General features: G+C 37.6%; 1 protein-coding gene across 6 annotated transcripts in view; it reads left to right on the top strand.

The window, feature by feature from the left end:
- ETV1 (ETS variant transcription factor 1) overlaps positions 1–25,718 on the top strand; it is a 69,418-nt gene extending 43,700 nt beyond the window's left edge. For 5 of the 6 annotated variants that reach the window (XM_083825142.1, XM_083825139.1, XM_083825140.1 and 2 more), the window contains 5 exons: positions 10,976–11,042; positions 13,413–13,483; positions 16,499–16,668; positions 20,295–20,396; positions 22,906–25,718. In XM_083825142.1, the coding sequence (XP_083681268.1) occupies positions 10,976–11,042; positions 13,413–13,483; positions 16,499–16,668; positions 20,295–20,396; positions 22,906–23,127 (632 nt within the window). In that variant the 3' untranslated portion in view covers positions 23,128–25,718. The remainder of the gene's footprint in view (positions 1–10,975; positions 11,043–13,412; positions 13,484–16,498; positions 16,669–20,294; positions 20,397–22,905) is intronic. The other variant, XM_083825143.1, reaches the window with a different exon arrangement.
- The last annotated feature ends 1,144 nt before the right edge of the window (positions 25,719–26,862 follow it).

A 26,862-nucleotide genomic window follows, 5' to 3' on the forward strand; every position in this document is an offset into this window, starting at 1 on the left:
TTTAGGCATATACAAGGAGAGGACTAAGGAGGAAATATTTATCCAAGCTGAAGTATAAGACAACATGAAAATAGGTTCAAATTAAAAGGATGAAAGCTAGAACTAAACCTGTGCATTGATTAAGGTTCTGAGATATGTGGCTTTGGCAGTCGTGTATCTTTAGTCTTACAGAACAGCATGGGAGAGACTGTCTGCATAGTTAATGTGGCTATGGATAATAAATAGAGGACTGCAGCTTCAGGCACTGCCAGTCCCTTGCAACCTTCACAAGCACCGTTATTCATCCTGCTAAATTAAAGGGTGAAAAAAGGCCCTTTTGTAAGCATGCTTCATATTTGGCTAGGAAGTGGGATCTCCTTATTGCATGCTATTACTTTAAATCTGGGTTGGCTGCTAGCATTCATCTTTCATTGGAATATTCTTTATGGAAAAAAAAAAAGCAGACACTTTTATTCTGAAAGGAAGATGTGCAAACTTGTGTCAATTCTGGAATGCTCTTTTTTTTTTTTTTTTTTGTGCCAGCAAGAACAACATTTCACTTTATAGTAATGACATTTGAGCAAAATTGTTTCTTTTGTGATGAATAATTAGTTTTTTAAAATGTAATAGCTGTGTAACCAGTGGTCATGAAAAATTAATCTGTTGGTATCAGGAAGTACTTTTATTGGCCTCAGAATCACTGCATTTAAGTTGACACATCTGTACACTCCATAAATTGCAGTCAACAACTGTGGTCTGTTGATATTTTGTCTTGTTACCATCTGTTCTCTAGAAACCATCATTTTCCATCCTTCCTAGGAGTACATTAAATAACCCCTTAGGAAACATAATGTATTTGTCACTGAATCATTGATTTCATTTTTCACCTATGGATGTTCAGGGAAGGAGGAATGCTAGAGTGAAAAGTCTTTTTTGCATGCTACTTTACTGCAGCTCAGATAAGAATATAGAAACATATTTAAAAAGTTCATTGTAATGCACCAAGATGTTCCTTTGGGGATGTTTTTGAAAGAGCCTCATAAAAGTTCATTGCTTTTGTGCACTATACTTTTATACTTTGTGGGAAGCTGGTGAATGAAAAGCATTATTATGGAATGATTATAACTCTATTAAAACATGACATTAATTATGACATGGGAAATGGCAGATCAATTAGTTGTAATTGTAATTGCAGGTATGCAATTTCTACTGCAAAATGTTTGAGATAATGGAAAAAGAAAAATGTCAACAGAGTAGAAGCTCTTCCTTATCCATCTACACTTCTAGAAGTCACAATGCATCATATATGTCCAATCAGACTTTTTCTGCCACAAATTTTTTTTGGGCTGCTAGTCACAGATATATTTAGTACTTGATGGTTTATCTAGCAACTTAAAACACGAAGATGCAGCCAAGAACATATAGAACTTGGATATTTTATGTGGTTGATGAATATACCCTAGAAGCCTTCCCAATATATTTGTTTACAGGGTTAATAATGGAAATTCTTGTACAGTTAGTACTTCTACAATTCAATCCATGTGTTCGGTTATTTTAATGAAAAGGTCAACTTGAGGAGCTTTGAGCTTCCTCAATTCTAGGCTTTATTTTGAGGTAGGACCCTTGAAGGCTTGATGCTTCCTACTTCACTTAGTGTATTTGCAAATATACCAAGTTGATTTTAGCTATGCATGTAGATTAATAATAAAAATAGTTTTGCAATGACATCTTCAGTTTCGGTTTAAATCTCACATTTTGACTTGCCTGATTAAAATAGTTATTTTGTTTGTGAAGTTCTTTTGTGCCTATTTCTTTAACTGAGAACTTTGAAATCTATCACAAGGTAGTGTTAGAGATTAGTAGACGAATTGCTGCTTGCATATACTTATTACTGATTGCCAGGAATTCATTTGTTGAAATCGAGAAAAAATCAGTCTCTCCTGAGCAGATTAGAGGCATTTACATGGCTATTCTTGCATTTCAGTGTAGTCTCGTGAATAATAAATTTGAATGGACCTTAGAAAATTTGGATTCTATCCTCCCCAAAGTTTTCTTCTGAGTTACTAGTCACATCACTTGTGGAATGAACTTTTGAGACAGAATTATTATTAGCCCTTATGTCTTCCTTGCTGGGTTGCTCATCCCTCTAATTTCTGAGGCCTCACAACAATGTATACCTTTTGGCAGCACCCAAGATATGGTTGGAGGCAGAGACACATTGGATAGAAACCTGCTTATTTGGGGTACCCAGTTAGCACTGGGAAATTCTTAAAGAACACTGTGTATTAGATAAGTTCAAAATTTAGATCCTGGGGACTTCCTTTGTATTTAGAAGTGAGAAGGTACAGAAACACCAGATTAGGATCCCCGTCCAAGGACCACAAAAATAAGAAATACATAATGTGAAAAAATTTGGCCAAGATGACTTGACTACTTTTGCAAACTTCATTGGAGCTGGAATGGCCTTTGTTGAGCCCTAAAATTGGCCATTCCAATACTGATAAAGATATTCATCTTGAGGTCGTCTTTTCCTTTCTTGAAATGTTCTGCCTCATTAATGGCACAACTTCCAACATCTGTAACAACTGAAGCAGGGGCTCCACCTGCAAAGCTGTTCACTGCACCACTCTCCTTCCCCAAAACAGTTTTGACTTGTGCACTCAAGAGGCAAGAGTCCTGAGAAAAAAGGCTATATCATAATTCATTAGCAACAAAGCAGTTGTAGAAATGTTGCCCAGGAAGTTGTAATTATGACACTTACTAACCACCACCATTTCCACCTTTAGGTATAAGATGTTGTTACCATTAAATGTGTAAAAATAAATGTGTATTTACCTAATGACTGGAACAGAATAAAAAGCAAGAGTCCTTTCAAATACCTGATGTAGTGCTCTTTGAAAAGCAAATCAATGCAAATTAACATTGAAAAAGTTCCCTAGTAGCACATTCTTCCCTTGAGATCAGCTGACATCTCTTGAAATTTGGGAGTTGCAAGAACAACATTAGAGAATGTGTTGAATCAAAATTTCAAGGGAAAAAATAGACTTTAAATGTGTTTCTTGGAAGTATATTTATTTGCAGATTTCCTTCCCTTCCTTCCTTCCTTCCTTCCTTCCTTCCTTCCTTCCTTTCTTTTCTCTTTCTTTCTTTCTCTTTCTTTCTTTCTTTCTTTCTTTCTTTCTTTCTTTCTTTCTTTCTTTCTTTCTTTCTTTCTTTCTTTCTTTCTCTTTCTTTCTTTCTTTCTTTCTTTTTCTTTCTTTCTTTCTTTCTTTCTTTCTTTCTTTCTTTCTTTCTTTCTTTCTTTCTCTTTCTTTCTTTCTCTTTCTTTCTTTCTCTTTCTTTCTTTCTCTTTCTTTTCTTTCTTTCTCTTTCTTTTTCTTTCTTTTTCTTTCTTTTTCTTTCTTTTTCTTTCTTTTTCTTTCTTTTCCTTCCTTCCTTCCTTCCTTCCTTCCTTCCTTCCTTCCTTCCTTCCTTCCTTCCTTTCCTTCCTTTCCTTCCTTTCCCTTCTTTCCCTTCTTTCTTTTTTTAAGAACAGCAGTTGGATATTCTATTGTACCTCTTGGAGGTACAGGTTAGACATTTGGAGATGCTAGTATGAAGGAAGAAAGGAAATCTTAGCTGGCAGTCAGAGTCAATGCAGGTTGGCTTTTTCCAGGATATTTTCTAGTGCCTTGACCAGTGCAGCATTTAAAATGACAACTTGTGGTACTTCTACTACTGTCTTTAATTATATTGGCTAATTTTTCTACAGTGCTTTGAAAATGTAAAGCACTGTGTGAGTGCTAAGTATTATTACTACAGTTATTCCCTTGGGAGATTATTTCACAGACTAATAGACTTCACAGTTAAGAAATATTTCTTGATAGTAAGCCTAAATTTTCCCTTTGATCAGTCTCATTTCACTGCTCATAGCTACACCTCTTTGGCTCATCCTAAACAATTCCTTGGTATTAACGTACCACCTCTAAATCTCTGCAGACAGTCTGCATGTGTACTCTTAGTTTATCTGTGTGAATTGTTGTTGAGATCCTGCTTCATAAATCCTCTAGCTGCTTAATCTTTTCCTCAAATTCTCTCTAGTTTTTTTTTTGTTTTTTTTTTTTTTTTAATTTAAGTCAGGCTGCAAATATTTGCAGTATTTTCAGCATAATTTTATAAAATGTGAAAATGTGAAACAGAACTAACCTCATCCTTTTACAGGATGTGGTGCTTCAGTACGTGTATCTCGAAGTTGCATCTGCTTATGGCCTTAAAGAAATTCTTTTACACGGTGCAATTGTTCTGAATGAAAATCTGGCTGGGATAAACACAGGAGGGGATAAGGGCCAGGGGCTTGCTCTTGAGTTCAAGGTTTTCGAAGTCTCCCCTCCTCATTCTTCGTTTTGCAGTTTTCCTGAGTCTCGCTTCTGTGGTTTAAAATATTTCACTGTCTTGTTTCAGGAGCTTGTCTTTACTGTATTGTTTCAGTGAATGAGCATGGGTTTCGTTCAATTGTTAAGCTGCGCCGCACTTTGTACTTGCTCTTAAAACACATAAACACAAATCTACTGTTGGATGATACAACAGTAGAAAATAATAGCATCCGAGGATGGGAATTTGAAAAACCTGGACTTAGGAAGATTGCTGTGGAAGGCAGAATTTGAACTTTTCTCTTGCTTCCTATCTAGCCAATTCCTTCTACTCACTAATTCTGTCTAAAAGAAATTTGTATTTAGAATAGAATTAATTTTGTAAAGTTATCCTTACAAACAAAGGGAAATCTGAACACCGAGTTAATATGAGCATATAGGCAGGAGGCCACACAACTATTTTTCCTTTCAGAGCAGACAATATGATCTGAAAAATTGTCCTGCAGTCCCTGTTTTTTTAAAGAAATGGATAAATATCCTCTAAATCTACAGTTACAGTAAGTGGCACTGGCTAATGATTTGATTTGAGGATTGAGAGCACAGTCTGGATTTACTCTTTGTGCATTAACGCAGGTCAAATGGACACAGGCTGCATTTTAAATCAGTAATGGAAGGCTGAAGCCTGCCTTAAACCAATCACATCAGCCTTACCCAAGACCGATTGATCCCGAGAGACCGAGCCCTGTGAGCACAGCTTTTATATGAATGGACTCTGTGCAGCCTGAAGTTTCATTCATAAAATGGATGCTGAAGGGGAAAAAAAAAAAAAAGGAAAAAAAAGAAACACACCAAACCCTGGAATGTCCATTTATACGAAGCTGAAGGGTGTAGTGTTCCCTCAGCTGCTGCTTTTGCCAGTTGCCTTAAAGTAATGATTAATGCTCCTTGGCCCTGCCTGCCTGTAATCTGACTCCATTTATGGCCTTGGTGTGTTTCTAATGTATAGTGAATGAGAAGGCTACATTCTCAAATCAGAAACATAAACAGGAACTGGTTGGTCTGAATTCCATTCAAATATGTCACTTCAGCCGTGCAGTGTTTGTCCAACTTCGATTTTACAGGCAGGGGATGGGGCGGGGGAGAAAAAGCAACACAGACAGTTTTTTGCTGTAAGATTACCAACAAAAGGAGAAAGGGAGAGAGAAAATACCGCTGTGTTTTGTTGAATTTGAAAGGAAGCGATGTTTAAAATACATTTTACAGTTACTGAGGTTAATAAAAGCAAATACATGATTTTAAAGTATGCTCAAAAGATCAGTTCCATGTGGAATTTCAATTCGGAGCCGAATGTATGAGCCTTTGTTTTCCTGTTCTGCTGTATAAAAAGTTACACATCGCCTAGACAGGCTGTTGACATCTGGTCTCAGAAAATGCATTAGATGTTGTCATAGATCTAAAAACCAAAGTTGTGGAAAGGAAGCTGTTTGCTTAAGGTTTTCTTTCTGTGTGTGTGTGATAATTGCACTTAGACGTGAGCTGTTGGGGCCTAATCTGGTAGATTTTTGTCAAGTAAAAAGCAAGAAGTTGAGCTTAAGAAATCAAAATGAGTTATCTTTTAGAAGGGAGGGTGTGTGTGTATTTATCAGTGCACATACTTGTAGATGTTATTGTTTGTCTAATTGCTGGTATGAAGGTTAGTAGCAGGCAGAATGAAGAATAAAATCTTCCATTCTGAATGTTTTGAAACTGCATGATGATTTGGGAAAAGCAAGATTAATTTTTAGATGGATTTTTAGAGGAGACGGTGACTGTTTTTTACCTCTGTAACTTCAGTGCATCTACATATTTCATACTGACCCTGCTAATATGACATTAATGCTGACTTTTGCTTTGCCAGGATTTTAGCAGTTTGTAGCACTGTGTTGAACCATGTATTTTCTCAGGGGATGATGCTTTCAAAGGCAGTTGGACTAAAACCTGATCCACCAGCATTTAAGTTATGAACGTGCACGAGCAATGCCTGTTTAGGAAAACTGTCATTAATTCTTGTATTTCTACCTGAATCTCTTTTAATGCAGAGGTGTAAGTTTTAATTTCAGTGTGTTCTGCAGGTTTACAAAACCATAGGTTCTGTATCAGATAAAATAATTAGGTTTGTTTCCCTGCGTAATGCAGATCATGCATTTTCTTTAGTGATGCCTGGTGCCACTCGTGATCTAGTGTGAAGAACTGCCTTTCCTACCTGAAAAACCCTGTCTGTTTTCCAGTGATCTTAGTATTGCTCTTGATCCCTGAGCTGGTCAGAGCTTCTCGGTGGCAGTAAATACTGCTTTCCACCATGAGGCTAAAAGTGTTTCAGTGGTGGATGAAGCGCTCCTTTGTAAACAGTTTGTCAGCGCTCTTGGAAATTCATGAACAGAATAGTTATTTGCAGTCTGATTGTGATGTTACCAAGTTTGAGGCTGAAAGTACGATGCATTTTAACTTAGTCATTTTATTTTAAAAAGACTACTTTTGTCAGGCTACCTTTGCCTCTGCATCCGGTAAAAACCTCTCCCACTGCCCCAGCCATCTTTGTGCATACGAGGGCAGAGCTTGCACTGCACAAGAAGACGGGAGGAGGCAGCGTGGGCAGGACTGGCATAGCAGCAGGGTCGGGCTGTCACATGCTGGCATCTGCCTGACAGCTGGGACTAGGGCCAGTCCCAGCCCCTGAGGGGCTTGTGTGTGCCCCCCTGCACCCAGTGGCACCAGTGATAGGGATTTCTTGCTGGATTTCTTGCCTGTGGGAAGAGAGGTGGCACAGCACACTTAAGTATATGTAGAAACACCAGTTCTGAGTCACTGAAATAGGAGCCAAAGCCTCTGTAATTCATTTTCAGACCAAGAGGACAACCGAGAAGGATATGGTGTAAGTTAAATTACAGGGTTGGCTGTATCCACTGCCAATGGAGTCCCTGAAAACTTTTGGGGAATTGTTCCTGTTGTTAGTATCACTGAGTTGGTAATAAAGTGTAAATCAGAGAACTGGGTGAGCAATAGTAACACGGTTCCAGTTTTAGTGCCATCACGTATTTGATGCCTGTCAGGAAGGAGACAAGTTTCACATGTGGGTTGAGGTGTTTGATGAATGTGAGCAACTCGTTCACAGGCTCAGCATGTAAGGCAGCTGCTGGCCAGGACACCATGCTGCTCACCGAAGCTGCCATGTTGAGCTGGGGGCCAGGCTCGGTCTTTTCACCCACCCAACTTAAGCCTGTGTGCACCTGCTGAGCCTTGGTCTTTGCCTTTCTGCACATGCACATGTGTAGTGCACATGCACGTGTCACACTTTGCACTCTTACATGCATGTGGGCCCTGCCCTGGGCCTCCACATGTTAAGATGCTGCTGATAAAGTGAACTGAAAAGTCATTCAGAGTTAGAGCATAATGTGACAGCTTGTGAGACAGTGAGGAAGGCTGCGTAGCGTCAGAGCCACAGGAGCAGCCGAAGAAGAAATCCTGATGTGGTTTCCCAGTTTCTACTGCATTCAAGAGCAGCAAGTCACTTCATCAGGTTTCTTGCAGAAGCTTTCTTTTCCCTGTGTCTTTCCCAGCGAGAGAGACGGGCTGGGAATTCTTTCTGTGCAGGCTGTGATTGTGGGTCTGAAACCTGGTCCTTACCTCTGCATAACAATTGGGAAAGGATTTGAAGATTCACTACCCACCTTGAGTTAGACAGGGCTGAGACGGTCTAACCCTTTACATTCCACTATGGTAATTAATATGAAATGCTTCCTTACTAAGAGACTACTCAAATGCTTTATTTGATAATGAAACCTAGAACCTGTGTTTGCTGAATTCAGCAGTAGGTTTTTCTAGTCCTGGGGAAGTCTATTTGGTCTTTTTCTGCATTTATATATTTTAAGACACAGCAGAGCATATTTCTAGTGGATTCTCTGTAACATTCCTAGATGAGAAGGTATTTCTGCAGTGTATAGATTACATGTAATTTTAAAATAACACCTAATGGAAAGAAATAGTTCCAGAGCTACATGATATAAGACCACATTCACTGTTTTAAGACGACTGCTATGTTGCTGTTAGCAAGAGGAGCAATGAAGGATGACCTCTAGGTATTCCGAATTAACAATAAAAATAATTTTTTTTGTCTCCATATTATTATTTTTTTATTTTTTTATTTTTGAACAACAAAAACTGGACTCTGCTGCTCTTGAGATGATGTAACTTCACAATGTGAACTACTTCATTAAGTCTGAAATAAGCTTATCGTGTGTCCTAAAGCCAGGCACACTTTTCTTCAAAGACTAAAAATTACTAAAAGGTGGTAGAGTAGGTCACCTCAAATGCTTGTACCCTGCCCTGGTGGTATTTTATGCCTAATTCTGTCTTATTTGTTGTCTTAAAACAATACTTTAAGGAGAAGAAAACATATAATTGCTCTGTAATTTCTGCACTAAAATGTTTTCTTTTGAAGTAGCTCCGCTTAGCTAGTAAAAATACTTCTGGGTCTTAGTCAGGCATTTAGTACAATTTAAAACTGCAATGCTAAATTTCATTGGTTGGACTTTTTATTAGATAAGGTAGAAATGAAAGCAGCAGGCAATTTAATTAGCAGTAATTTTTCTGGGCAAGTCATTACTTTGATGAACTTCAGAGCAATGTTTATGGCTCCTAATTAACCATGTTAGTCATTTGATTGAATAATCACTTTGGAAATGTTTCTACAATTTGATTAGAGTCTGACCCACTCTGATAGTCATAAATTAACTGATAGCACTTTAGGATAACAAGACTCTAGTTACTTTACGAGAAATAAACTCTTGCCTGCTGTATTTTTCGGTCCTCTGTGGACTGTTTAAGCACAAGCTAACCAAAAGATTAAGTAATGTTGGTACAAACAATGCTTGCCTTAAAAAGACTCCAGATGTTAATTATAATTGACATTGGGAGCATAGGAGATGAAACCCCAAATTGGCTAAAAACACAGCTTCTTGGATTCATACATAATTCTTTATTCTGTATACTCTGCTGTATCACTTTGCAAGAGTGGAGTTCATGAGTCAAAAAGGGTTTTGCTGCCAATACTAGTGAATTTTTACCTAAAATAGAAAATAGCATCTGTTTCAGTTCTGCAACTTCCTCTTTTTTTTTCTTTTTTTTCTTTTCTTTTTTTTTTTATACGTAGATTTTTCCATGCTCCTTAAAATTCAATCTACTTGGTAAGATGAGTGGTTCTTTGCAGGTGAACCACTACTTGTAGCCTTGACTTCTAGTCTACAGAGCTATACTTGACTTGTGTGATCACTGAGTTACCGAGTCCTGTGTCTGCTCAGAATAGTTGTCTGAGACATTAGAGATCCTCGAGGCCTGAGTAGGCAGGCACTAAACATGTAGTCGAGAGAGGAGGTAATAAAGAGCTTGGCATGGATGTGCAGGAGAGACTGCGGACTGTTAGAGGAAACTTATTATTCCTGTCCTGTGTTTCACTTGTTTTGTGAAGTCGGTGTAAAACCTCATTTTCTTATCCAGCTAAATCTTTGATACTCATCACTAGTCAGTGAACAGCAAAATTTGGAATCACATTCTGAAAGAGTTGGTAGGCAGTGTTGGAAAAATAATGTCTGCTCTTTCGATCTCTGTTTGCATCTCTTAAAGAGTTACAAATTACTGGTGTCAGATTGTAGTTTAGGGTAGGAGTATATCCCAAGATTGAATACATGGTGTTAAGCAAGACTTTCAATATTCAAGAGGCGGTTTAAACAGTCTAGAAGGGCAAACGTATATGGTGTATTTTTGTTTGCAAGTCCCTGTGCACAGCATGTCACTATTGGAGACAGTGTAAGACACAGGAAAAAAAAAAAAAGACAATTAAAGAATACCATTTTCATTAGTTCTGGTTTGTTTGTTTGTTTGTTTGTTTCCTCATTCTTCTTGCATATTTGAGTAGATGTGAGGAACTGCAAATATATTTGTGTATTACCTTAAATGTGCACAATTTTTTTTTATTTTTTTTTTTTTTTGCTTTTAAGGGGTTTCTTTTTTGGTTAAGGGTACACAAGCAGAGGGTGAAATTGGTGCAGCTGAATTCCTAGTTTAAATGCTTAGCATTTGCAGAAAATTTCTTTAATGTTTAAAGACCACAACCAGAGTCTAAAAACCAATAACCTACTGTAGATTCATCCTGACATTCCTTGTATTAATGATACTGTATTTGTAGAGTTTATAAGTGCCTACTATGATTGGCAGACTTTTCTGTGTAATTGATTAAAAACAGTGTGTTGAATTAGTTACAAAGATGGATATATGATCACAGGGTTTAAAATATTCATACTGTTTGTGTGGATTTTTCGGTCTGTGAATGATCTCAAATGTGTCGTGGGAGTCAACTTTTAGCAAGGTTGATTGCGATAAGGGTTTGAGTTCAAGTACCAATGTTGTGTGGGTTCTATGATCTTTATGGTTTTCTCTTTCGCCATGCCTTGTGCATGCTGCTCTGAAATGCTTACTGGGGGTTGTCAGGTTCCTTCCCCCTTGCTGTAACTTGCATCCTTCTTAGTGTTCTTCTGCCTGCAGCCTTTGTCACTGATAACCTGAACACTTCAATTCCAGACAGTCTTTTGACTAGCATTGTCTTCTCCTTTCAGAAGTGCCTAGCTGCCATTCCATTTACATGAGGCAAGAAGGCTTCCTGACTCACCCAAACAGAACAGAAGTTAAGTTTTCTATTATGTATCACTTTTGTATGAGAGAAATTGGGGGGAAAAAAAGCCTGGAGAGATTTGGGTTTCACTGGTTTGGTCCTGCTGCTGGGAAGACTCCAACATCTTTCCTTCTCTTCCCAGTCTTGAGTTTCTGCTGAGCTGGTCTTTTGTAGTTTCTTCTAGTGACACAGGTTGGTTAGGATAGAAGCGACCTTGTTATGAATTTATTCATTCTGCTTTTCAGTGCCTCCAGCTGTTGAAAGGAAGTGACGCTAACAAATTTGTCCATATTACCCATTCTATTTAAATGATATTTTCCAGGCTACTAGTGTGACAGGCTTGGTTAACAGTTAAGTAATCCATTTTACACTTTAAAAAGTTTTCATTTTTTTTTCTCAAAGTTTTGGTGCTTTTTAGACCATTGAATATATACAAAAGCTGTTAATGACTTCAGTAAGGAAGAGCTAAGATCACTGTCAAAATTAATAATTCTAAGTAACAGCACTTTATACATATTAAAAAGGCCAGCAGAACTAAGCAAAAATGGCCACTGAAACATAGCTTATGCCATTCATTCTCCTCCTTTAATGCATCCTTTTTGTCAATATGTGATTTTTTTGTTGTTTAGGATTTGTTTGTTTTTCCTCCAAGGGACTAATTTCACAAACCTGAGGAAAATTGTTTATGAGATAGATGGGAATTCAAACAGATGTATGAGTGAAAGTCCTGTTGTAAGGCTTCATTCATTAGTAAAAAGACACAACACAACTGGAAAGATAACAAAACTAGCTAAAAGCCCACGTGCTTCTGGAGTGGAATAAAGGCAGAAAAATAGAAATAAAAGTTAGTATATTACAAGGAGGATGAAAAAGCAGGTAGAAATTTGTAACAGCCTTGGTATATGAAATTCTATGATGTATATAAGCTTGATAAGAGAGGTGAAAGACATCAGGGAAAAATCCACAAACTACAGGGTGAGGGTTAACAGATTTGAGTTTTAATCATGGCATAGATAGGGGAGAAACAGCCTTAGCCATGTTATGTACTCGTAAGTTCTTGGAGGTGGTAAATTTGTTATGAATGACGTAGAAAAAGCAGCCTTGTTCGGTAAATATTTGTTTTCTGTATTTGGAAATCAGTCAACATGATTTTATGGAATAAAGGTCATGTCAAAGAAATCTGATTTCATTCTTTGTTGAGATTAAAAGTTTGATTGATAAAGATACTTGTCTCTTGTATCATGTAGTTGGCCATTTATAAGGCATTCAATTTGCGACTGTGTTACATTCTGATTAAGAAGTTAGCACTAAGCAGTATCAATAAGGTACACATTAAATACATTAAGACCTGGCTTACTGACAGATCTAAAAGTAGCTGTCACTGGGCAATCATCACAGAATGGATTTGTTTCTATTACAGTTCTGTATAGCTCTGTAGGAATTGATATCATGAGTGTTGCTATTCAACATTTTCAGTAAAGATACAGAAAAATGTTAATTGATAACTGTGTGGCACAGTGGTAAATAACAGGCAGGACAGGGCAGTCACACAAAGCAGTTTCAATTGCGTGGTAATCTGGGCATGTTAAAGAAAATGTTTTTTTAATACGCTGAATGCAGACCAGGCCTATGGAATTGGGAAGCAGTATATTGGAAAAAATGATGTTGAGATGGGCCTCCTCCTCCTCAGCTTCGCGATGGGAAATCAGCCCAGCCAAACATTGCAGCCGTACGGCAAAAAGCCCTTCTACAATATTTGCACAGTCAAAGAGAGAATCGGGGGGAGGCAGGAGAGGAGGGCTTGTTTTGTCTCTCCAAGTTGCATTAGCAAGGCTGATCCTGGCATCCAATACAGTTCTGTTTAACTAAAACATCAAAATAATACTGCAAAATAGGAGTGTGCACAGAAGAGGGTCCTAAAAAGAGTGCAAGGTTGCAGAGAGTGTCTTTTAATGACAAAATTTAAATTTCAAATGATCTTAATTGAAAGAAACATCCACTGAGTGACTTATGTAGGTATGGGGAGAAAATACAGAGTAGAACTTCTTTAGTATAGCAGGCAGAAGACACAGGAACTAATCGTTAAAATATGAAGCCATGCTAATTCAAATAGGAAATGAAGCAAACATTTTGGAATAAATCGTAAAGAAAAATGAGTACTTTTTCATTTTTGCAGGTGGCGATTAGTAGTCTTTTGGGAATGCACACATTAATTAAACACCCCTATACTAAGGCCAAAATGTTGTGATTGGGTCGTGTGTAAAGGATGTGGGATATTAATCTAATTCCTGTATGACTTACTGTTCCCTCTGGCATTAAGCCTATGATCTCGTCTTTCTCCATGCATCTTTTAAATAAACACCTCTTTATCTTTAACTTACAGGTTGTATGTATGAAAAGGGACCTAGGCAGTTTTATGATGACACTTGCGTTGTTCCAGAGAAGTTTGACGGTATGTATGACACATCTCTCACTCTTTTCTTGTGTGGCGAGATAAAAAAGAAAGAGATGAGAGACTTTTCTCTGTTGGTGATCAAAAAAGGTTGGTAACGTTCCAATTTAGGATTCCTTAACACACCATTTGCAGAGCGCCCAACCAAAGCTGACCTTTGTCTCTTGAAACCAAAGTCTCCTTTACAATAGGATGTCGTTTGACTTTTGCCAGTGAAGGGTTCTATATCCAAAGTTGGGGCAGAGGAGCTCAGTTCCTGTACTGTTGAGAAGGAATAGGAGGATTTCCATTGCACTGATGATCACATACTGCTTGTTGTTAGAGATTTAATGAAAGCTTCTCTTATAATTAACAAAACAGAGGAGATGGCAGCAGCTTTGGTTTTAGTGAGGATTAAGCCCCTTGTCACATTGTCTGTGAAGATATGAATAGGGGGGTGTGAGTCCATAGGACATTTCTGTATTGGTGTATTTGTGCTACATTAGGCATTGTGCTAGTGGTTTATTTTTCAGAAGGGTTCTGGGGTCAAGTAAAATAAATGGCCTGAATTATCCTCAGTTACTCTGATGTAAAATCAGTTTCCTGGTGTAACTCAGTTGATTTCAGATTTATTTCATTACAGACAAAGTAGATGGACTCAGTATTTCTTGCCGGTGACTCTGTTAGTCTGCAACTTGGGAAGTAATTTGGAGATCAATTACTTAAATTTGCTGGAGTGGCTTCTTGAGTTAGTGTATGTATGTCCAGCTTTATTTATTTTTAGGCAGGAAGGATTAGATACCTTCTGATAAACTTGTGAATAGCTAAAGGAAAGCTGGAGAACTTATGGTGCTTTTTTTTTTCCTCCTGCTTTATGTTGTTTGTTTTCCCCTGAGAATCACTTAGATGGATTGCAAAACTATTGTGTGTCTAGCAGCATTTGTTGTGTTTACTGAAGAAGGGGAGACTCTGAAATGAAATTAACCTGAAGAATTGTACATTCCTCAAACTGAGGTGTCATGTGCATTTCAGGGTTGGTAAGGAATAGTAAGAAATAAATAGAGGATTTTAAATAATACTAGCTTTCACCTAACTCTAAAGGTTGCTCAGTCCAGTATTGCATTGTCACAGGATTGACATATTCACTGAAAGGGTAATTTATTGAAAATCTACTTTATACCTTGGGTTTGGATTCTTTCTTTTCTTTTTTTTCTTTTCTTTTTTTTTTTTGTGGTGGTGGTGGTTTGTTTGTTTTTCTCAAGCGCACTGTGTCAGGTTCCCCCTTCCAAAAAACATTGTGGGCCTCATCCATTTATCCATTTTCAGTATCAGTGGCAAAATCATTTTTATATTTATCAGCATGGGATCAGACCCTGTTCTACAAGAAGTTAAAAATATTCAGGATGAGTACTTGTTCATGTCATTCTTGAAAAGCCTTTTTGTTTGTTTGGGTTTTGTCCAGGGAAGGGAATGAAAATGGGAAAGAAATACAAGTAAAGTTAAAAAAAAAAAAAAAAGTTTGGAAATATTTGTGTTCTTGCAAAGCAGGCAGTCTGCTACTAGCTGCTGTGAGTGACCATTGAGACAACACCTTGTACTCTAGAAGACTGATGTCATGATACAAATATGTGTGTTTATACTTGTAGCATGATGACTTTAGAGGAAAAAATAGCAGATGTGTCATTATGTTTTGGCCAGTAAAGCTAAAATGGGATAAGCCCAGGAGTAGCTTTGTTGTTTCAGAAGTAGATTCTCAGCTGCTTCATTTGAAATCAAAGATCGAAATAGGCAAAGAACCTGATCCTCTGTAATACTGCACTTGCTATTTGCACATTGCTCAGCTATCATTAAAAGAAAAATCCTGTCCTTTAGAAAGAAGGCCGTTCAGGACTGGAACTTGAACCTCACATAAACCCAAAAGCCTTGTGCTGATTTATTTGTTTTCCACAGCTATTGACTCAATTTTCTTTCCTGATTACAAAAGGAAATGCTCCATTTTTAATACTATTATTCTTACTTTCACTACTTGGAGCTGTTCTGTAATGGCCATCAGAGCATCCTAATGCTGTGGTTGAATGTAACGTCCTGGCTTTCTGTATTAAACAGGTCATTCTGCTTATTAGCAAGGATTGCAGTTCTGGTACTCGAAATGAGGAGTTTTACCAGTTTATCAAGGATTACTGTCATTATTCAAAGAAAAAAAAATAAATCTCTGCTTCAGCATCAGACCTTTCAGCTGTTTTTGTTTGCATGAGTTGTTTAGTATGAATGTGATTTAAAAACAACAGAGACACGGTATGGATGAAGCAGGACAGTTTTTCATTGGCAATTTGTGGAACAGCAGAATATTATTGCTGGTTTTTAATAACTTCCTCTGGATTTGAAATTTTAGAAAAAATTACTTACTGCTTTTCAGGGGGAATACTAATCTAATATGTAGATACAAGTAAAAGTAATGTGTGCTATATGCAAGTCCAATATGCCACAGAGGAACTCGCATATCTGCAGGATTTGCATACCTATACGTAAAGCACATGCTGTTTAAATCCAAGTCAAATACTTTGTCAAATTTTCCTTCAGAGAATTTGCATGCAAAAGAAGTTCCACTCAATAGGGCTTTGCAGCTTTATGAAGCATACATTACATTTCCAAACAGAGGCTTTTTTGAAGTACAGTACACAAACGCAGTTCTTCAGACATCAGAGTTGCTTACAAAAATAGTTCATGCTCTTTCAAATAGAGGATATTACAAAATGGTTTGCAAGCAAGATTTGCATGTATCAGAAGTGAATGGGGGTAGGCTTAGGGAGACTTCATAAAGTGTGACTGAATTTAGGTACATGTTCATATATGAATATGTTATTGTAAGAGCGTTTACAGTTAATAGCAGGAGGGGGACTATTGCATTTATAGCCAGCTGGGTAGTAAGAATTCTTTAATTTTATTAACCCTAATGCTTGCTTTGCCAGCTTATCACACAAACTGAGTGACGATACTTGTTGTGCATTGGTCAGCTAACACTGTTATTCTGTGCAGGTGACGTCAAACAGGAGCCAGGAATGTACCGTGAGGGGCCCACGTATCAACGGCGAGGCTCACTTCAGCTATGGCAGTTCTTGGTAGCACTTCTTGATGACCCATCAAACTCTCACTTCATAGCATGGACTGGTCGAGGCATGGAGTTCAAGCTGATCGAGCCTGAGGAGGTGAGATAGATAAACAGCAAGTCTCAATGGCCACTGCCCCGTCCTGCAAATTTAACAGTGCTCCTTCAGAGCTAGGCTGTATTTTCCTTCAATATTTAATTTCACAGAACTTTAGAAGGATAATAAAGAGAACTGGTGGGGAAGTGTTGGGACACAGGTATGCTTGAGCATAGACTCGATTTCCTAGTCCCATGAAATAATAATAATATTGCAAGTACCAGAGTTTCATAATACTCAGCACTAATTGTGGGGCCCAGATTTTACAGAACCATTTTCCAGGAAGAATCGTTCCAAATTCCTTTAAAAACTTGTCCCTGCGTAGTCTTTTAGTGCCAAATATTCTTTAGTGTAAAGGTGTGGGCAGTTGGAACTCTATCTGTAGAATGAAAGACCCCATCTGAAACAACTGACAAAGGAGTTTAAGAATGCTACGCAGTAAAATCCCATTGAAATTATAAATAAAAACTCTTTCTTTAGAGCCTTATTTAGAGCCTTCTTGCTTATCTGTATCATTAGGTTGCTGAGTGCGTGTTTAGATCCTAGTCTTGCAAACACTCTTGCACATGCACAGCTCCCCTGAACCATGAAGGACTCATGGGGTAGATAAAATTACTTGTATTCATGAACATTTGCTGAACCATGACTTAGTTCACTTGTGTGATAAACAGGAATAAATTGAACATTTTATTACATGAACTATTTTGACTAGCTAACATTAAATAATCTATCCTGTGTTCTAAACAGCAGTGGAAACTGTTAGAAGATCTGGTGTGTGTGAATTTTATTGTAATGCTGATGTGGATGATTTGATGAGTACTGTCAAAAAGCAATATCATTCTAGTTTACTTGTTTGCCCCTTGGAAGGGTTTGAGTATTAGAGGAGACCACAGTAAATTTTCATTCAGGATCCCCTCTGAGTCAGAAGCTTCGGGGGTGTAAGGCAGCTTCTGTGTTCCACCAGCTATTTCTGCAATCCATCTGCTGCCATAAGCGATACGAAAGCTTTCTTGCATTTAAGTTACATGATGTGCCAACAGCCCTAAGGGTAGCTGAGGATGGAGATGGTACTGATGTCCCTTTTCTTCCTGACATGGTCTGGCTGAGGGACAGGCTGCTGCAGGGACCCATGAGCCGGCTCTGCTCTGTCCGAACATCCCCCATGCTAGTAGTCACCGTGGCAGATCCTGGCATTGTGCATCTGAGGATTTGATCACAGAACATCTGATTCTTTCCCCTGGCCAATCTTGGCATTTTTTTGACTTCTAAGTTTTGTCCTGTCTTTAAGGTATGTCCAACATTTTTCAAGATCAAAGAGATTTATTGAACAATGGTTCCCAGCATATGTTGCAAAAACTTTATAGATTTTATTAGGTAAGGAAAGGAAAATAACAAAATAAAGCCCTAAGAGTTACACATTGCATAAGTCCTTGAAGAATTAGATACTCACATTTAAGTTAGCCAGATCATCTGCTTGTCTGACTGCACAGCAGTTGCTTTGTGGTTTTGAGCAGCGCTGCATCTAAGATCTGGAGGAGGCAGATAACTTGAAACTTGCTCCTCTGTGCTCTCTGTGAATGCAAAGAAGGCTAAGTTGTTTTCATGTGAATGTCATGGATCTGACAAAAGCTGTCGATTAGAATAAGAATAGCCTGTGGGAAGTTGCACACTTCTGTTGGTTGCCAAGTGTAAATCGAAGGCAAGTCAAAGAGCTTGTTGGTTCAGCTGTGTAAGTGAGGATGTTAGTGGCATGATCTTTCTATCCCATCCCTTTCTGGAGGTTTATGTCCCGGTAGGAAGGCTGTTAACAGAAACAAGTATGTAACAGCTTCTCAGGCACCACAGCTCATTCAGAAAGCAGGCGACTGTGAACTGTGGAGGTTAAGAATTGGCACAGGTCCATTTCCATTGCCTTATCACCGGCACAGTAACCTTCAACAGAAAAGTGGCGCGGAAGCCTTGAACCCTGAATCTCTTCCCCAGAGCAAGATTTGATATATGTTGTAGTTGAAGGACAAGAAGACTTTCTTACCAAGACTAATTCTGGACTTGCTTGCCTATTCATTTATGTCAAGATACCACACAATATAGCATATCCTCAATGATTATTTTGTTATAGAAAACTTTGCTGTGTACTTATTTATTATGCAAACCTGATACAGTAGTGATTTTTAGGACTTTGTTTAATGCAGGAAAAACACTTGGCAGGAGTGAAGAAAGAGAGATGTAGGCATGTGTTGCAAAGATGAATAGGCGAATCAAGGTTACATATCTAGGCCAAATCCACAGCTGGAATAAATTGACATGATTTGGAGGTATGTTTTGATACAGCTATAACATAGCTAAAGTTAGCAGAGCCATGATAATTTACATAAGCCTGAAAAGCTGCACCATTGAAAGGAAATAATTATATAAAAAGAAATTTTAAAAATTATTGTCCAGATGGAGATCAAAGTCATGGCTTTTGCTGTTGCTATTTAGTCCCCTTCAATTCTCAGTGCTGCATGTCATCTATGGTTTGCATCAAATGACTCCAGACACCTGTGGGAAAGTTTTGTAGAGCTGTCTGCTGAGAAGCTGCTTGGCTTCTCTCTCCTTTTCCCAGAGCTGTATGCATATGCACCTCACAAACAGTTTTATAAAATGTGCTCTAAAGAGTTCATCAACTCTTATTTTTCATCATAATTTTTTTTTTTTTTTCCCTCCAGTGACATGATAGTCATTTGTACAGCCAGTAAATGAAATGTCACAAACAGCCGATTGTAATTTTGGGTGGGGAATAAGCAGTTAAGCTCTTTAAACAAAAACTCTCTTTCTCCAGAACTACCTTTGACAATAAAACAGGAAGCATAGAGGCAAGTAGAAATCATACAAGCAGAAGGCATATTGTTCTCTGAAATGGCTTCACAAGTTAATTGTGGCTTCCTTTTTAATATTACTTTTTAAAGAGAAATACAACTGCAATCATGCAGTTTCTATCCTGTTCTTCATACTGCCATATAGTTCCTCCAAGTGATTAGCCTTCCTCTTCTGATAATTTATTTTCTTTGCTGAAATTGTATTTAGGACTCAGTTTTGACTGCTATCTCATAACGATCTCAGCATTGCCATCATTCCAAGTTATGGTCTGTATTAGTTCATGAACTAAGCCTGTATGTATGTGTGTTTAATAGAATTTGGTAGTGTTAAGACAGGAAGGAAAACTCAAGAACAATTATCCATATTTTCAAACTAAGAGAAGTTTTCATCCTTTTTTAAAGTTTTCTGATAAAGCTTGATAAATATTATTTGTCTATAATCTCTTTATGACTTGAGTTTTTCATGGCTTTCTTTAAAAAGGCAAAACAATCCTCCCCCCCCCCCCAACAAAACAAAACAAAACAAACAACAAAAAAAAACTGTCACATTTGCAAATGAGTAAGTCTATTTCAAGTTTAATGGATGAGTGGTGAGTCCAATTAAGAATCATGTTAGTACATGGGAAATTCAGGTCATGGCAACATTTTCTCTTTTATATATGCATTCTACCTGCAGGGTTCCCCTGCTCCATCCCCAAATAAAATATCTGATGATAAGATCTGCTTGTTAAATGCATTTAACAAATCAATGCTAATCCATTTATGTGGCAGGTGGCACGTCGCTGGGGGATTCAGAAAAATAGGCCAGCTATGAACTATGATAAACTTAGCCGATCACTTCGCTATTATTATGAAAAAGGAATCATGCAAAAGGTGAGCAGCTAATTCTGTATTAAATTTCACTGGAATGTTGCATGTTAATCTGTAAGTCAGTTTACAAAGAGTACTTGTAACTGCATTGCTTAGATAGGTTTTTCATCTATTTAGACAAACAATAAGCTCAATTTTTCACCTACCAGGTCAAGTATATGCATCAAGTTTTTTTTTTCTATGTAAAAAATGTCTGTGGTTTCAATTCACACAATGCACATCATGATTACAGGAAAAGAGGTAACATTCAAAAATATCCAAAAGAGCTTCCTGGCACCTGGGAAAGGCAAACAGCAGCATACAATATGAATAATATTTTGCAGATCTGAATTAGCTGCCCAGTGCTTGGCTACTTTGGTAACTGCAAGATAAGGGAGAAAAATGATACCTATTAAAATACCAAATACTTTAATATTTTACCGATTATGTTGTAATAATACCATTTTTAAGTGGAATTTAATATTTTATAAAAAGCTGAATTATGGGAAATATTTAACAATAATTTATGTATATCAGTCTGGTCTTGCTGACTGTATTCAACCTCTTTTTTTCCTGTGGCTTGCTGTTTACATGTATGTTTTTAAATCTTGCTATGTAGTGCTATGTAGATTGACTGAGAAGTCACTGGCAGAAACCTTCTGCATCAACGAAATTTGTAGATATGATCAAAGATCATAAGAAATGCCTTGTATTATATAACTTGTTCCATAGCTTTGCACGTTAGTATTGTTGTCTGTGTTGACTAACATGTTTAAACCTGCTATTTCCCAATTCCATGAATGAAAACAATGCCCTCTGCTCAAGTTGTTGGGTAACTTTTCCAGTAGGGTTTGTGAAGTCTGGGTTTGGAGTTGCCTGCTCCAGATTCTGTAGCTGTGACTCTGGGGTCATTGTAGTGCTTGCCTGTTTCACTCTCCGGGTGTCAGCTTGGTCAGCCTGGGCTAGTACTGGCTTATGGTACACAGTGCCTTATCCCCTTCTGTGTATCACTTACCTCTGCATTTAGTCTTTGTAAAGTGGACAGGAAAAAAGGTACAGTCGGGGAGAAGCAGAAATGCTTGGTTTTGCTCGGCAGTGCTGCAGCCAGAGGCATGCCTTGCTACAGGTTATAGCTCGGCTCTGTGGGCACTTGCATGGCCACAGTTCAAAGGCAGCACAGAGGCAAGAGTAAGTGGCAAACAGAGGGAAACAAGTTGAATAGATGGGAACAGGAATATAATATGTACATATGCATTTAATATGGAAAGTTCTTCTGACAGCTAGCTTGCTAACTCTTTGCTACTGTTTTTTTTTGTTTTTTTTTTTTAATCTACATGAGTGTGTTTAACACACATTTTAAAAGCTAATTTGAATGTTTGTTTTTCTGGCAGAGCAATGTTTGAATTTTTCGCTGGGATCATCCTAGCTGACCACTTACTATATACTAAAAAACTAATGGAGATTATAGATTTGAAGTAGGCTTCTTTACTTAAAAAATTGTATGCACAATTTTCCCCTTTTAAGTTAAGTTAAGCAATGGTAATAAGCTATGCAAATGTCCAACTTCCAAATGCAGACTTCAGTCTGTCAAACATGCTGACATTAATTTGATGAAAAGAAAATCGACTACAAATATAGCCCCTACCAAGACATAACATTATTTGTAAATAGGTAAGCTGAAACTTTAAGGAGGTGCTTCAGACTATCTTACATCTTTAAGAACAGGGTTAAGTTTGCAGCACTTTTGCCACCTTCATTCGCTTTCAATCCCATACTAGCTCTAGTTGCAGGAATTAGACAGTATGATCTTTATTTTCAAATAATTTTAATAAATGATGAGCATGCAACGTTTCTTTGCCATAATTCTTTAGGGTGATTGAGAAGACATGACTGACCAGCATTTTGTTTTGTTTTTAGATGAAGCACATCCATTTAATGGTATTTCTGAATAAAGGAAAACTTTAGGATTGTTGGACAAATTGCCCCTCCATAAGCAAATCCAAACGTCCCAGGCTTTGCATGAGCAATTGCTAAGTACATATTAGCCTACGTATTTGCTTACGCTGTCCCTGCACAATCAGCATGCACTATAACTAAGTGCTTTTATACTTAAGTATGAATCAATTTATGTAAAGTGAAATTCAGATCTCTATCTTGCAATGTGATTCTTTTTTCCACTTCACACACTGTGTTGGACTTAATCATTTTATTTTGCCACTGTAGTGACAATTTGTTTACATTTTCCAATATGAACAGTTCCATTTGTGGTTAAGTATAGGAAACAACCGCAAACGAAATTTGAAAGTAGAAGAGCTAGTTCATCTTCCAACAGGATATCATGTGTCTCAAAATCAAGACAGATCTGCACAGACTGCTTCTGCAGATCCCTGGTTTTGCTAGATCATTGCCTTATCCATTCTTCTGTGTCATTATTAAGTAAAAAGGTGCATTCTTCAAGAAGTCTGTTGAACTTGGAGTTGCAAAACCACAAAGCCTTACACTGCACTTTTTTTCTTACTTCTGTTATCCTAAGGTTGCTGGAGAAAGATATGTCTACAAGTTCGTTTGCGACCCTGAAGCGCTTTTCTCCATGGCCTTTCCAGACAACCAGCGCCCCTTACTGAAGACTGACATGGAGCGCCACATCAATGAGGAGGACACTGTGCCTCTGTCCCACTTTGATGAGAGCATGGTCTACATGCAGGACGGTGGCTGCTGCAACACCCACCCCTATAATGAAGGCTACGTCTATTAACAACAGTGACAGTGAAGGGGATATTTTCCCCCTCCTTTAGGCTTCTCCTCTTTCACAAGACCCAGAGGAAAGCTGAAACGACTTCAGTTTGTTTTTTAAATAGTACACTAAAAGGGGCTTTTCCTGTTGCATTACTCCTATGGTCTGCCATGGACAGCGCACTTTATTTGAAAGGGGAGGGTTGGAACCTAAACGTTATTCTGTGTAACAGGAGGAAAAGGGTGGGTTTGCTTTTTACTTAAGTTTGGGAAGGGAACATACAGGTTTTAAGTACAAAAAAAGCTATATCATGTCTGTTTTGTTTCATATCAGCATAAGATATTGTACATTTTCTCTGGGTAACCGTAGTACAGTTAATTCTCATTGTGCAAAATAACCACTTGCTGATGATATCAGCACAGCATGCCTCGGGCATTTGTTTCTTGCCATTCTTAATTGTCTTTCTACAGTTATGAAAGAGAAGCAGAGCATATACCACAGCATTTAATTTAGAAGCTTGAAGTGGCGGACCTTGCACCTTGCCTCTAAAAACAAGTATCTTCAGAGTTTTGCTTTTTTTTTTTTTTTGGTAGGGCTTCAAAAAATCCCATTTAATGGCAGATTGGCCATAAGAACAGTGACCAAACAGCAAAATCCGTGACTGCAGACCACAAGCTGCATGCTGTAACTGGTGCCACATTGCTATTCATATATGGCCCGTGCTATGGTTTAGACCTTTCAAGATCCATTTGAGGGTAGTAATTACATGTGGTAGGCTTTCTGATGATCATGTCAGCATTAAATACAGGATCATGATCAGGAGGGAGAAAACATTTTGTATCCTTCCATTTCCTTTGGTACATAAATAAGTTATTTAATCAATAGGAATTAACTGTACTAAGTCACATATCTAATTATGCTGTTTAGACACAGCAAGCACTCCTTGAGAAAAATATCCAATACACTAAATAGGTACTTTAGTAATTTTTAGACACGGTACCCATTAATATGCATTTAAACCTTTTACTGCTGTGTTATGTTGATAACATATATAAATACTAGATAATGCTAATGCTTCTGCTGCTGTCTTTTTCTGTAATATTCTCTTTGATGCTGAATTTACTATGACCATTTATAAGCAATGCTGTAACTACAGGTAGCATTTCAGGACAAAATAGATGACTTGAACCATTTATTGCTTAGAAAATAGCTTACGCCATAGCTGTGCTATAAGCAGCTTTTATGCGCATCCACAAATGACTAGTAAGCTTCAGCTTGCTGAGGAAAGCTCTGCAGAGCCTTTTGTAATTTTTGGTGGAAAAGAGACTTAGACGAACTGTCAAAGAATACCATGAAGTCGCTGTATGACGTTGTAGTGCTGGCACTGATGTTACCAATCAACTTGTTTTGGGCACTAAATGTAAATGTGATCTGATATGCTCGGAAGACAATTTAAATTTTGAGTTCTTTTTTTTCCCCCATTGTTTTTTTTTTTTTGAGAGGGGTAATCTGAATACAAGCCACACGCAATATTCTGTATGTAAAATGAAAAAAAAGAAAGCAAAAAAGCAAAAGTTTTAAATATGTATGAGCACCTTTTCTGAAATATAATATTTACTAGTCTGAAGGGAGTTAGAGAGGGTAAGATGTGGATTTCTTTCTTTCTTTGCCCAGTGAAATTTAAATAAGTGTTATATGGATTGCCTCATTTTCCTATATTCATGAGAAGTGGGAGGAAAATGAATGCATAACCATAAAACAAGAATAATTTTCATCACAATGGATAGATTTCAAAGACAATCCTAGGTGGTGGGTTAATTTTCCATCCTGTGTCAATTAAGACATGAGTTAAGCTATGAATATTTTAACATGCAATTAATCAAAAGTACAGAAGTAGTGATCACTAGAAACCACGGGTGCATAAAAAACATTTGGGCAGGTATTTAATTTACTCAGATACATAAGACAACATATTTTATGGGAGTGTGTGTATGCCTTAATATGTCACCTAATTCTGTCATCTGTAAGTCTCAATGGCACTTAAATTTGCAGTGATCAACCCAGAATCACAAGTCTCAAACTGCATAATTACCAAGAAGGAAAGGGAAAAGGTTAAATAAGATTGTTTAAAACAACAACAACCAACGTAGTTTCCATTGAAATAAGGTTCAAATGAAACATGCTTTGATGAAAAGTCCTTGGATTGATTTTTATTTTTTAATGTCATCATTGAGCGCCTCCTGCCTGTGGCAGGATGTGGGTATGGGAAAGGGGTTGGACAAAAAAAGGAAAAAGAAAAAAAAAAAAGGAAAAAAAATGCATCAAATGTGTAATATTTAAGAAGAAATATATATATATATCTGTATACGGTAGTGACTCACTGAACAAAACAAGCAATCAGACCAACATTACCATGATCTCTCAGCAGAAGATATAAAAGTCTTTCACTGAACTGATTAACCCTTTTTAAAATGTACCTAAGAGGTTTATTTAAAATCTGTTTTTATTCCACTTTTTTTTTTTCGTTCGTTTGGTTGGGGTTTTTTTGTTTGTTTGTTTGTTTGTTTGGGGTTTTCAGGTAGAATAATAAATCTGGCAGCTGATTTCTGCAAGATTGTTGTGTATTGGATTCCTAACCATTTAGACTGGATTGGCCATTGAAGTAAGGTTCTTCTTTTGGAAGAAGAGATGACAATTGTCTGTTCCTAGAAAAGTGCCTAGAAAAGCATCCCACAAAATGTAAGCCCTCACCCCTCACCCCCCCCCCCAAAAAAAAAAAAAAAAAGAAGAGAGAAAGGTGATGAGTACATACAATTCACTAGTAGGTATATTATAGCTATATGTTATAGCTGGTATTTAGGTTGTCAAAGCATTGTATTTGACTAACAAAAGGGAGGAGGGTGGACTATGTAAATTTAGAGAAGGATTGATTCCAACTAGAAACACATACACATTTTCACAGAGCATTTTAATGCCCTACTGAATTTGATTGTGTGTGTTTGGGGTTAAGGGGAGGGGTGCTTTTGGTTGGTTGTTTTTTTTTGTTTGTTTGTTTTCAAGCTGTACCTGCAGAAGGAAGAAAGACAGGCTTCACATCTCTTTTAGGAGCAACTGTTCTGGAGTTAGATTGTGCATGCTTGCTTGTGTGCATTTACTGCCCATAGTTGTGAGCAGCATGAAGTAGCGCTACTGTGAAGCACATCTAGGAGGCATCACTGCAAGACCCATGCGCGGAGGGATGGCTGAAGTGCTTGGAAATTTTTTTCTCCACTGTGACAGTTCAGTTGCACCAGAAACTGAAGAAGTACAAATAGATAAGGACTTGGCAGAGAAACTTCAATCCATTTAAGAGAGTTAAGATTACAGTTTTAGGTATGGCAATGCACAAATTTTGGTTTAGGAATATGGCTTTCCATAAGCCTTTACTCTCCAAGGTCACCAGTGTAACTTTGCTGTACATCAACTACAGTGCAAATGTTAACATTATATTTTCTAAAAGCATGAAGTTCATACACTTTTCAGACCAAATCTGTCTGCTTTACTTCACAGTTAGCTGTTGTGCTAGTGAGGACAAATTGGGGTATAGGAACATTTTCTCCAATGTTCTCTGTGAAAAGCCCTTTGCTTAGGATCTTTTCTTCTTTGGGATTCCCAGATACCTAGGACCATTCCCAGGGGTTAATTCTTAGAGATTTATTGCCCCTTGACATCTGACTGGTTTGAACTGCAAGTCCAACATCACAGGATAATATCTAG

This window comes from Anser anser (genome assembly GCF_964211835.1).
Source record: "Anser anser genome assembly, chromosome: 2".
Taxonomy (NCBI): Eukaryota; Metazoa; Chordata; class Aves; order Anseriformes; family Anatidae; genus Anser; species Anser anser.